A 13890-nucleotide genomic window follows, 5' to 3' on the forward strand; every position below is an offset into this window, starting at 1 on the left:
CAGATTTACAGGACCTTGCATGGTCAGGATAATGTATGGATGTCACAACAGTCATGCATCATAGGGGAAGAAGCTAGCAGAGACAAGGCCTTAAGTGGCAGTGCGTGAGCTTGGCTAATCTGAGGCGTGATAATGCATCTGTTTACTTGGCTGTTATGAGGCGTTATGTTTGACTCTTAGCCTTTAGGTTTGCAGTTGCAACAGTACAATGATCTGCAGTAGAGCTGTTTTTGCCAGCATTATTCCTTGTTTGTGCTGAGCTGCAACTCCCATTTTCTCTACTCTGGTTTCATAGAGAGCTTGAAATTAAACCTTCCAGTCAGTAATTTTTCAGAACCCTAATAGCACTTCCTCAGAAAAGGAGCGTATAAAAGCTTTATCCTGTAGTTTTCCCTCTTCTCCTGCCAGTATGCCAGTGTGGTGTTCTCCAGAAGAATGTCCTCTCTGTCGCGTCTTTAATTTCATAAATGTCTATTGGCCAGAAATCCAATAAGTAAGATCTGATAGGAATCTCTCTTCATAATTAGCCAAGTGACTTAATGAGGCATGCCAGGAGGTTCATAGCTGTTCTTGAGACACAGTGTTTATGTCCTCCACCAACTAACTAGTCTCAGATGTGTCTGGTTCACTTTGTCCTTCCCGATAGGTACACACACACACACACACACACACACACGCACACACACACACACACACACACACACACACTCTGAGACGAACACATGTACAAATCCTGCCCTTGCCAGCGTACACACATTATTTTGCACGCAAACAAGCATGCATGCACAAACATGTAACACTCATTCTCAAAACTCATTTCTTAGATTTAACACAGATGTGTGTCGTTTTAGTGTGGCAAGCCTCTGCCAGGCCTAACCAAACAGGATGATTGCTGTGGAAGTGTGGGTGCCTCCTGGGGTCTCAACAAGTGCCAAAAGTGTCCAACCAAACCAGGTAAACCCTCCTGACTAAAGCCATCAGATCTGAGCAATTTTTTTGTTCCGCTCTGTTCCATTACATACTTAAATCGAATCTATTCCTAATCCAATCGAATTCTGTTGGTATTATGTTCTGTTGTGCTATTGTTATGTTGATCTCTTGGTATTCTTACACTGTTATTCACATTGGTTCAAAACAGCAAGATGCAGCTGGGCTCCTCTTACATAGTGCTGCATATTAAGGTGTTTAGTCAGTAATGCCTGTTATATTCCTTAGCAGCAGTTGTTTATGCTTGGTGGATTTTTACAGCATTTATCACAGGCCTAAAAAATACTGAATTGATGATTGCCAAGTAGCAGTCTTCACTGGATTTCTCAACTCCTCTGAGGTGGCTGTGAGATTCGCCCATGCACCCAGTTGTAAAAAGGAATTTGTCTTTGCTTCTATTAAACCACCCTAGGAAGCAAATGAAAACACATTTAGCATGAAGATGAGAGCCTGGCAAGAGTGCCACCCACCCTGCGGGCAGATTGAGCCAGCGTGGCCTTGAAAGAGTGAGGAAATGAACTGCTGCAGTTCAGCTGCCTCTCCCAACAAAGCTGCGGTAGGTTTGAGAAACAGCAGCAGGGTGGTGGTACACCAGCAGGCAGAGTGGGTGGTGACACCCTTCACTGTAGGTGGAGGCCCGCTCTGCCTGACAGCTCTGCGTGTTATTTTAAGGCCTCTCAAAGCAGCTTTGGTGGCACATGGGGACACTCAGCTTTTTCCTCACACTCTTACATACAGTCATAGCACTGCCATGCCTGCAGCTGTCAGTTGGCTGTCAAAGTGCTTGAACCATGTTTAATGTCTGACTGGACCTTAATCAGAAGCAGACATCATCCCTCTCTGTCTCCCCCATCTATCATAGATGCTGATCCATTCTTTTCCCTCCCACTTTCTATCTCTCCCAGCATGTCAGATTCCTGCTCTTCCTAAGTCCCCGGCACGATCTCTTTTGGCTCCCAGATGTTTTCCTCTGCTCCTTCCTTTGAAGTTTGGGGGAGAAGCTGAGTGAATACTCCATTTGCTCATTTTTGTGGATTTTTTTGGGGGGGAGCATACTGTAAGCCCAGGTCCCAGGTCGCACGCAGGCAGGGAATAGAGAGAATGAAGGAGAGGAAAAATTAAGTCAAAATGAAGTCATGTACTATGTCCCAGAAGTCTTGGAGGGAGCTTTAATAAGAGAAATGCTTTGAATTCCTCTGGAGTGTTATTGTTCTCAGTTTAGACACTTGGCGAGATCTTTCAGCTGCATTCCTCCCCTACTGGCCAAGACCTATGCTTTTTTACGTGTTTGACAGCAATGATATACAACCTGGAGACAACAGCCCCTGAAAAATGATGCTGTTCTTTTCATTTCATAGTGAATGAGCCACTCGTCGACTTGCACTGTGGGGAAAAAGTCATATAGCTTTATAAGAGTCTCCTGTGTCTCTTGTTGAGTATGTGATAATGATGTCATGAAAGCCCAGTTTGTATTTAGGGGTGTAACGCTACCATAGGTCAGTTTATGGCTGGTTACAAAGTGCACTGCTGACTGAGAGCAAGCATTGCTACTTCATTTATTTTATGACATTTATAGATGCCAACATGACCACACTATGACGGCTACAATTCTGTTACAGACAGGGTTTTTAGTAATTCAGATATTTCTATTATCCTATCCTAGGCCCAGTCCACCTCCACATCGCTGTCAGTGTATTTGCATCAGCCTCACTTCATATAGTGAATGTTACAGTGTCGACTGATAATCACCACAGTGATTTATACAAATAATATGAACTCATAATATGTTGAAGTCTGTCTCTTTGTGAAGTCTGTGAATGTATATGACGACATTATATAGCTGAGTATTATTTATTACTGTACACCATGGACTTTATGTAACTGTTGTGGCAATATGGGAGGAGATTATGCATGTGTGTGATGTGTGTGATGTGTGTGTGTGTGTGTGTGTGTGTGTGTGTGTGTGTGTGGAGGGCTGACGTTATGGAGGCATGAATGCCAGCGTGTCCCATCTCAGTGGGAGCTGAAGCCTTTAGGAGCCTTTAAAAGTTACATGCTGAGGATTCCTTGGTCGTAATGAGATCCAGATCAAGCAGAGCAGGCTGCAGTCAGCTCCGTCCCTCTGGTTCTGATGATGAGGTGGAGTGAAAACAGCCTGCACTGCAGTTTTAATCTAGTTCAATCTACGTACAATTGCACCGGATGAAGTTTTCATGATGCGATGACCAAAATATCATGGTATCACTGTACACAATATTATATTATTATTATTATTTTTGTTATCAGTTACAATGACCCTGAAAGGAATGTGTTTTTTCGGTTCGCAACACTTCATTATTTAAGCTAACCAGTGGCTTGATGAGTCAAGTGAGTCGGTTGGTGAGAGGTGCAGGAAGCAATTTGGTTGTAAGTCCTGTAAGAACTGCATGACTGAAACTGAGAGGAAGTTCATTCTTGAAAAGCAAAAAGCCAGCATAGTGTCATTTGTGCAACTCTGGAGATTACTTAAGGATCCCTTTCGATCAGTGAAGTAATCTGATGTTCTGATGATGATAAGACAACTGAGGGCCATTTGCTGTGGCCCTAATCTGACCCATACTGTAGTGCTGGCATAACTGTGTAATTGTGCTGGCAGCCCCTCCCTCACTGCGAGTTTCACAGCTAATGGAATTCCACAAGCCGTTTGTCTCCCCATCTGTCATTGCTGGGCAGCTTCCCCCTCTGTGACTCTCCCTGTCTGCGATGCTGGGAGGCTTCCCAGGGAGCCAGATCAGGCTTCCCCAGGGCCCGAAGTAACCACCACGCCCACAGGAGCCTTGGCTTCTTCCTCTAACTCTGCCTCCCTGGGTCATCGAGGTCATTATGATGTCACTGCCCTCGCGCTGTCTTTGCCCGCCCTCTATTCCACCTCTGTCTGTGGGAGTTGTCTGCCTGTTTCACTCCCCCCTCCTCTCCTTATGTCTCTGTAATGAGGACACTATTCTTCATGAGGTTTAGATCAATAAAGTCAGATGAGGCAAAGAAGGAGGGGGCCCATAGTGCTCTACGACTTTCAGATCTCCCATGAACTCATCCCCCCTAAATCTCCCATCTATTCCCCAGACATTTAATCTGATATCCATCGAGGGGCCAAAGCCCGTGCATATTGCTTTTTATTAGCACTGATCAAACATGAACACTTGTTAATGACCAACAAAAACCAGAGATGCAATGACTTTGCCTCAGAAATAGTCAGCTCGAGAACAGATGCACTGGAACAGCTCCACAGCAGCTTCTTATGGTGATTAGATAGAGACGTCACATATCTTTGACAGCATTTGATTCATTGATGTTGACTTAGTGTTATCCCTTCACGACTAGAATTATGGAATCCATTAGCCGGGCAGCAGTGTAGCTAATCAGGACTGAGCAGACCTAACCACTGCGAGAAATAAAACCCAGTTGGAGGCACATGGATATGAAGTTTGTGTTGCATTTCTTAATTGGATACAAGCGAAGTTAAGCACATTTTTATTGGGAAAATACCGTGGCATGCCTTCTTTTGGAACAATCCCAGGTGGTTAATATACCACAGTGAATTGCAGATTATAGAGGAATGTGGGTCTGTTTTAAATGTGTGTTTGATGCGGGTTGCTTTGCCATCAGCATCTTTGAGAAGGGCGTTAAGCAAAATTGTCAAACTACAAACAGAGATGTAAAATGCATACTTTCATGAATAGAAACAATGAAAAATATGTTTTGAGTAAAGATTTAATGTTGCAGAAGAATAAAATAATCTCTTCAAAGCCTTTTTGTTGCTGCTTTACATGCGCTGTGGCATGGTAGCATTGAAGCAATGTGATACAGATACACAAGTGAGACTGTTAATGATTGTAGCTTGTATGTTGGTTCTGTGTCTATGTTTGTATCAGCAGGAGGATGTTGATATTAGTCCCATGTGTCCTAACTGATTAGCCTTTGCTTCACTACCAGCGACACATTATTTATAGGGCATGTGATATGGACCATGCCAAAATGGCAACTGTGGCGCGTGCCAAGAAGACATTCTGTTTTGACAGCAAATGACTTCCCTCTAAGCTGTTTGCTCCAATCAAGCATTGGCTCAAAGGCCAAGAAGAGATGGCTTTGCCATCTCAGAGACTCAAAAGACCTGAAACCCTCCACGGTGATTAAAGAGCTCTCTTTGCTTCTGGTTTTCTCTTTGCGGCACCAGTTTGTCCCATGGCGGCATGTCAGAAAGTAAATTGCTGGAAAGGGTCCTGACGAGGACTTGGCTTTGGACGTGGGTTGTTTTCCTATGAGTGGCCCCCAATGGAGTGGAAAGGAAGTCTCCTGTTCCCGTCCTGTGGATGGCATCAATCCCTCCTCTCTCTTGTCTCCCACGCGTTCTCAGCTTTTCCAGCAAGCTAAGGGGAGAAGTCCAACACTGAGGTTGCCTCCCAGACAGGTCCTTGGGGATGCTGGTGAAGGGCTCTGTGCCCTGTGATTGATGGACCAGACTTCTCGATCTCCTTAGAAGAGCAGCCCCCGGGCAGGGTGGTCTGCAGAGTGATTATACCAAATTAGCAATTAGAGATTTCTGTACAGCTGAAGAACATATAAAGTTTCTCCGTTCTCAGCCTCCTGCCTCCTTCTCTCTTTACTTTCTCTCTTATTTTGCATAAGCTGTCCTTTCATTTGAATACCCTTACCCCTTAATGTTGAAAGGAGACTAAAGGGATTTATTCAGATTTAATTTTGGACTGCGCCACTAATCAAGAAGCTCCAAGGAATTTGAATTACATTTTCAGGTCAGGGAATTCGAGCAAATATTATTGAACAGTTGCCAGTGGAATGCACAACACAATTGAATGGAGACGGACAATAAATTAGTAAGGGGTGACAAAGTCTTTTGTTGAACAGGGCTAAATGGATAGACAACAATTGGGAGTTTCTGTCTGTACCCTCGGTGGATACAGACCAGTCGGGGTCTACAGTCTTTGTAACCAAGGGTGACGCTAATGATGCGCAGCTTGAGCTCACTCTTGCAAGCCACTGCCTGTAGAACTCTGCTTTCTACACAAATGACTGTAGAAACTAGCATGAGAACGGGCACATCATTAAATCCTCCTCAGATAATGTAATTCTCAGCTTTTTGTACAACAATGAAAATTGCATGGCCAAGTTGTCCCTGATTTTTAGTCCTGGTGCTTATCAACTTGAGGTGAATGCTCAGAAAACATGGCTAAGACTGATTTGCTGGTATAGCAGCCTCGGAGTCAGACATAAGACTCAACAGCAGTGATTTATCAAACCTCACTCCAAAGTTATAAAATTGCTGAATTAATCAAGCAGCCAAGGCTCTCTGTATCTTCTAATAAATGCATCCTACAGAAGGCCACCAGTATTTCTGTGGGCTGTGGTTAGGGCTGTGGAGTTCAGGCAGCTGGTTTTTAAAGCTTACTTCAAACAAATTTCCCCGAGGGAACAATGCAAATCTACTGAATTGAACTGTGATAAAAGCATTTTTAGACCCAGGATGCACATGAGGAAAGGTTGAGTACAGTCTGCCAAATTAGATCCAATGTGCAAATTAAGTTTTGCAAACTGTATATACGTCTGGTGCATGGGGAAACATGCCAACTTTATATCACTGTTTAATGTCTATGCAGTACTTCTTACGTAATTAGTTTTAAAGCTCAAGACTTCGGCAACATCTCGTTCTTTTCTCTCGAGCCGTTTTAAGACAAGTTGAGTTTTGAAATGAGCTGTCTCTCAGATTCATTTTTAAATTGTTACTGACTGCAGAGGTCCTCACCTCCCTGCTAATAAGCTTTATTGAGACACCCGGACCTCCCCCACTGGGCTTCCCTTGGCATGTGCGCCCTGCTGTCACTCAGACCAGACTTTCCCTGATCCCATCGCTGCAGGAGGGCGTGCCCACTGCCCTACCACAACAGCTCATTACTCAGAAACTTTGAAAGGGGGATTAGGAGCGTGCGGAGGAAGATGAGGAGGTGGGCAGACAGGAACAGGGGCGTCGCTTTGACACAGTTCCCCCCTTTTCACGTTGCCCCCTTCATACTGACCCACTTCTGCTTTGTCAACCCTCAGGTACATTGACCCTGCCTGGTCCACTGGGTCACAGCGGGACCAAAACATAACTCAGCTTCCAGGACTGTGTTCCCAGAAAGCCTCTCTGTGGCACACATTCCAGTCACTCCTGGGAAAATGACACAAACTTATGACTGATTGCTGGGTTTTGCATTGATGCTAGATGTTTACAGGATGGCTATGTTGGTATTCTGTACATACTGAAGGATGATAAAGTCTTGTTTTCTTGCCACAAGGTTTGGGACCTCAATCCATACACTACCTAATTCTTTCCACTTACTCACAAATGTATGCTTGTGGGAATTCGTTGAATGTGTTAGATATTGCTTCTAATGTCTGGAGGCATAGGTGGCTGAAGAGGACAGATGGGCTTCAGAGATGCGATCTTATCTAGTCCTGCTTGCACACAGTCAGACATCCAGATCACCATTTACATCAGACCAGAGCTCCCTTTCAGTCGCTCACAGGTTTTCTGCAGCTTTGGTCATAAACACAGTGAAACTTTTCTCCCTTTCCCAGAACACTCTGCCAGGGAAAGAGATGTGTTTTCTTTGTGGCAAGGCTATTACTGTAGTTTCTTGCATGCGTCACCTCTGTGTTCAACCCTTCGTCACTGTGGCAGCAAGTTCAAAGCAATGTTGTACTTTGGTAAACTCGAATTTTTTCTGGCCATCATGTGAACCCAAAGATTTTCATCACTGTCATTTCTGCTTTCTCTGAGCCTGAAATCTTGGATACTATTTCTCTCTGCATTTACTCTCACTGAATGATGATGCAAGTCAAAAGGAATGTGAAGGTGTGTGTCAATCAAGGTCTGTTTCATGTTTTGGAAAAGTTAAATGCCCATTCATGTTCATGAATTTGAAAAGTCTGCATGATCTGAGACATAACAAACTTTGTTGTACATACACCACCAAATATTTTTTGGAAATCTTGGCAAAAACGACATTTTTCCAGTTCATTTGTGGGCCCTAAAGTGAAAAACAGAATTGTGGCTATCATGATTAGCAAGGTTCTACCTTCATTGCTGTAAGCTGCCTGATTTATGACTGTAATGTGAGTAGACTGTAACAGTGAGAAACAGTTCTGTCATTCTAATAAGCACGTCATTATTCATGGAGCTTTCCTCACCCAAACACACATTTTTCCCTCCAAAATCAGAAGTTAGATCATCTCCTTTCAACATGATATGAAACCAAATTCTTCATCTCAGTTTATGTCATGGAAAGATCTGCAGCTAATAATCACCCTGCCTCTGTTTAGAAACCTATAGAACCTTGTACACACCAGTTCTTTCTCTCAGTCAAACACAAACAGAGATTGGCTCTTTACCATATGATGGCCACTTTGACCTCTCTGTGCATTTAACATAGCATGCTGGGGCTTCGCTGGGTGCCGAATGAGTAATAACATAATGTTTTCAAGCCTCTGTCACTATGACTGCACTGGGGCGTTAACAGACACACCGTGTTATTTACTGCAGGACTTCTGTGAACTTCTAATGTACACACCTGAAGCACACACCACATGAGTTTTATTGCTTTGCCAAAACAAGCAAAAAGAAAAAACGCTTGGGGCAGTCACCTTCCTCTAAGTCGTACATTAATCGTCATTCTATTCCTAGTGTGCGTAGTTAAAGCATTTGTCTCTTGTTTAAGTAGATTCGCACTGTGGTTGATGATTAAGGTCAGGGCTGTCACGTAGGTTTCCTCAACATATTTATGATGTAAGCACTTCCTTGGTCTGTCCCAAGGGGTTGAGGAGAGTTATAGGTAATATGATTATAAATGACGTCGAGTGTTATCGTTACATTCTGCTGGATGGCAGTGCTGTCTTATAAATGTGGTTGATGGGGATCCATTTCCATACACTCACTCTAGAGTCCCACGAGGCCCAGCTGTGGGTCCCCTCATTTTTCCCCTTGCCAAGATGCTCACATCTGTAAGTTATATGGTCCCCTCCTAAAGCTGCGCTCCTCTCCTCCCTCTGCAATGAATGCAATGCTTTGTGACAGAGAAGCACGGTACTGGAGGATCATTGCACTCTTCTTAAGCTGTGCTTTCTCTTTCTGTTTGCAGCATACGCAGTGATTGCAAACGGACAAGTGGAATGTTCCAAAGGTTTTAAAAGATTGAATATCACACACTGTCAAGGTAAGCCATAAGAAAGATAAATATGTTGAAGAATGTGTTCAGTATTTCCTGAATGTTATCACATGAATCAACCCCCTGCATATTTTATTAGGTAGCTTACCCATAACAAAAGTATATTAAATATAATGCCGTAGATGAAAGCTTAGTGGCCCTATGTTTCCATGCTTACATGGACCCCTGGGCACCTCTCTTAAAGTATTCCTTGCTGTACGTATGGCCTCTATGGGAACGAGGTCATGACTACAATTAGCCTTGGTCCGGGGTTAGAGTTCAGCAGCCAATAAGCACCTGGGGCTGCTGTTTTAATTGGTCTTTGTGGTTCTGAGTGGAGACTGGTACAGCAGGCTGTGATTATGGTAAATGTGGCTCTCTGAGTATTTGGAAGGGAGCTTTAGTTGCAGACCTGTTTGTTGCTCAGCCTTCCTAAACTGCCAGCTCACCCAGCCATTTGTATGTAAAAACAAACTTAGGTCGCTCTTGAACATACACTATGTTTTCCTCTATTGGAGCATTTCAGAGGTGTTTAGTTGTCAGCTGGAATTCAGTTCAGTAACCACCCACAGTGTCAACACTGTAGATGGCCTTCCACAAGAGGCTTTGGGCTATTTATATTTGTTGGTGGTATTAGTATACATCACCAGAATTAATAGGAATGAACAAATAAACCTCGGCTGAAAGAGGCAGGAAAAATGCGCTGCTTAATCTGTGAACAATGCAACTGATGCTGACACTTTTAATAACAATATGTGGCCTTTCTGACAGCCTACTTGAGCTGTGTCAATGACTTGATTAATGGTGTCATAATCCAAAGGGCAATGCTCACTGAAGCCTATTAAGTGCAACAACATAACGGTCCAATGGACAGCTTTGACTACATCTCTAACAGGCCTCTTCCACTGGTTCAGCAAGTTCAACATGTTTTCTGATCTGCACATTACAGGCCTATTGATATTTTCAGGTAACGATTGAGCTGGGAAACATATTTTAATAAAACAGGGACCTGTGGACAAGGACGCACTTATTTTCCAATTGTGTGTCAACTAGCCAACAGCTGTGGAAATGTATCTTTCTATTATTCATACTTTTCATTTCTGATTGTTTCAAGATGTTCTTCCTTTTCACTTGCTCATTTGTGGAGTTCCAAAAAAGCAAAGCTGACAGTTACCCACAATATTTACTGGAGCGCTTTAAAGAATGTGTCCCGTTCAGCTGCTCCAGTCCCAAAAATTATTTCTAATTTCAGTCTTGCAGGAACTGCCAACGAATCCAAAACTTGCCTTTTCTGGGATTTTGTCATCATTATCAAGATGGTGTCCCAGCTTGCCAAACTGGAGCTCCTAGACTGAGCTGTTTGCAGTGTGTTTTATTGGAACACAGCAGAGCTTGACTCATATTCGTTAACAGGCATGATTTACCATTCTTCCTTTGTACACTGACCGCAAAGGGTCAGTGACGGCCACGCTACGATGCGATAAGATGCCCCATCAGAGCCCTACACTGCTCTCTGACTTCAGAGACATTTCCTTATCTTCAGAAGCTGCTACTCAGAAACTAGGTCAGCTCAATTGTGCTTGTTAGATGAAAGGCACACATAGATGCATGTGCAGTCTCTGTTGTGGGTGGTAAACTGGTGCCGGGAGCAGGTCATATTACTCATACACCACTTCAAAGAAGAGATGATGGAATTCTTGCATAACTCTCTTTTGACATTTTGGATCAATGTAATAAAAACTATACACAATTTTGACGTTTGACATTCATCATATTGCACACTGCCTGGGTCAACAGGTTGATACTTCGATATATTAGGTTATACAGTAGGAATTTGCCTCTGAGAACATACTTCTCCCAGTAATAGCTGCTTTGGCTGTATTTTGAGTATGTTCATTCCCTCTATTCACACTTTCTAAATGGATGCATTTTTGGCCCCATAACTTATGTCTGGTTTGAGACTTCCAAAGTAGTCATAAGGTACTCCCTTTGGCCATAACAGCCAATACGTATTACGAGAGTAACGTTGCCAATTTCCTTTACAGTGTCCATAAATAATTCTGCTGGTGTTTATTTGAATCTTGGTTTTTCCAGAAGGTAACAATGGGCAAGGTCAAGTAAGGTCGCAGCACACTGGCTGATGGAGAGTTTGGACTCTTTTGGGGTGTCTTGCAATCATCAATACGAATCATCTGACTATAAAAACAGCCGTGATGAGCCAGGAAGGGACACTTGTGAGTTCCTACAAGGACTATTTGTCACCGAGAGCAGCCAAGCATAGATTCAAAATAGATGTCGAGATTAGTGCTGGTCATGACAGGCTGTCATGGAAGTCAGTTTCAATCCTGATCAACCCACCAGCAGACTGTAACAATAGCACTAATCTGGGACTCAACCGAACCATGGATTAAAGACCCCATGTGATGAAGACTGAGCCCAACGCTGACCTGAACTCTGACCAGATAGCATGCTGCTTAAACTAAAACCAAGTCCCCACAGTACCTGTGTACAGAATATTGTTGTTCCTAGCTCTTTAGAGCGTGAATATCAACAGAGGCAGACACGACATCTGTGGTCTGCTTCATTGTCTTCACAGTATGTGTCTCATCCTTACTCATCTAAACAGGTCCCTCTTCAGAACAGAGACGCAGGCTTGTTTACATTGTCATAACAAAGAGGCTGGAGGCTTTGTCATTGTCAAGGCCAGCTTTAGCTCTAAAACAAGCTCCTCCTAAAACAGATATAAAAGTGCAAGGAGAAACGGAAAAACAAAGGACGACAGAGATCAGAAAAGAAGGAACAACTAAAAGAACATTGAGGCATTCCCTGGATTTACTTCAGTCCACAGAATTTATCAGCCTCAATCCCTTATAAACTCACTTTTTCCAAGAGGAAGCAAAACAACAAAACAAGAGCAGATTAATTAGAATTGGGAAAATCTGTGGTGGCAGGCTGTCGGGTTCCAGTCGTCAAAGCAATGGGAAAAGACCTAATGATGTACTCTTTGTTTAACACGGTAGAAAAACAAACTTTGCCTGGTCCCAATGTGATCGCATGACTAAGCGCTTGAAATATGTCCCCCTATGCTCCTGGCTGGCACATTAACTAGCTAGCTTGACTCCATTTGGCTTAGTGGCTCAGGAGCTGTTGGAGCAGTAAGCAAACTCCACTGGCCACTGTGTGCTATCACTCCAGCACATGGTTCAGGCCAGACAGAGGGGAAAAAAAACCTCTTAATGACTTTCACCCATTGACGTAGGCTGCTGTAGGATGCTGTGACCCTTATTGGACACTGTAAAGGAAAGATGCTGAGGAGGATAATGATCCAAAACATTCTGCTATTTCCTCTGCATCTGGCTGACTACCCAGATTTTAAAGTCAAGGTCACCGCAGCCCTAAGAGTTTAGAGGGATAGATGACTGAGTATACTGTAATTCATTGTGCATGTTTCCTTTCTTCATCGAGTGGTTTTGACTACATGATCTATTTCAATATTTTGTCACCTTTCTCTGCTGGTCTGCAAGCAGGAAAGCTTTGTATATCCAATGTGAAATGCAGCACACCGCATCAGTTTGCTTGAGGGGTTCACTGGGAGTTCAAAACAAATTTCTTGTCGGAGGAAAAACATGACTTCATGATATTTCCATAATCAGGAAGTGTACTAGATACTCCACGACTTACGTGCCGCATGTTTTGCAGACATCAATGAGTGCCTGTTGTCTGGGATCTGTAAGAACGCTGAATGTCTCAACACCAAAGGAAGCTACAGGTGCATGTGTAAACCAGGCTTCATGTTAGACCCTGAAAGCAAGCACTGTGTCTGTAAGTATTGCCCCTTTTTCTCTGAATCATAATACATCATTCAAGGCTGCGGCCTTGATGTCCTGTGTGTTGCATTAGAATCTGATCGATGTCTCGACTTCTCTCCACAGCGGACAAGGCTGTGTCTGACCAGAGGGCATTCTGCTACCGGTCGCTGTCAGCAGGCGCATGCTCTCTGCCCCTTCCTCAACACATCACCAAGCAGATCTGCTGCTGCAGCCGAGTGGGCAAGGCCTGGGGCGCCGAGTGTGATCGCTGTCCTTTGCCGGGATCAGGTACAGCCCCAAAGAGTTACCCTGTACTTGCTGCTGCATGTCCGGAATCCTCCTCCACGACTCATAGGCTGTTTAAATTCAAGATTTATCTTGTCGTCCATCTGCAAACGTAACCTTCCATTTCTGGTTTTACTGTACTTGCTGAAAAACGATTTGCTGGGTTAAATACTTTTGCAGATTTAAAATGTCACATGTAATCTTATGCAAGGGATAGCAATGGTAGTGAAAGCACAGGCAAAGAATATTTACCATTCAGTCACCATTGTGGTCTTTGCCAGGTTTGTAAAGCAGTTCAAAATAACCAAATGTGTTTTGAGTGGAAAGGGACCAAAAACATAACAGTTTTCATATTTTGGAGGCTACATAATAGTGGGAGTCAGTCTTGTGTTATCACTCCAATCCTCAGAGAAAGACCCCACTAATAGACCGGCAGAGCTTCACAGCAGAAATAAATAGCTTGGCCAAGTGAAACATGGGAAGTAGTTGTCATCTTTTTTTTTTTTCCATACCGATCTAATCTTCAAAGTCTCTGAGAGAAACAGGCTGGTTTTATGGAGTGTCTGTACTGG

At 43.5% G+C, this 13890-nt stretch overlaps 1 protein-coding gene across 1 annotated transcript in view; it reads left to right on the forward strand.

The window, feature by feature from the left end:
* The window catches only part of LOC143331661 (latent-transforming growth factor beta-binding protein 2-like), an 80871-nt gene that overhangs the window by 37313 nt on the left and 29668 nt on the right, over window positions 1-13890 (forward strand). The window contains exons 8-11 of the mRNA XM_076748761.1: window positions 852-954; window positions 9159-9233; window positions 12924-13046; window positions 13157-13321. Coding sequence (XP_076604876.1) covers window positions 852-954; window positions 9159-9233; window positions 12924-13046; window positions 13157-13321 — 466 coding nt within the window. The remainder of the gene's footprint in view (window positions 1-851; window positions 955-9158; window positions 9234-12923; window positions 13047-13156; window positions 13322-13890) is intronic.

Source organism: Chaetodon auriga, chromosome 14 (genome assembly GCF_051107435.1).
Source record: "Chaetodon auriga isolate fChaAug3 chromosome 14, fChaAug3.hap1, whole genome shotgun sequence".
Lineage (NCBI taxonomy): Eukaryota > Metazoa > Chordata > Actinopteri > Chaetodontiformes > Chaetodontidae > Chaetodon > Chaetodon auriga.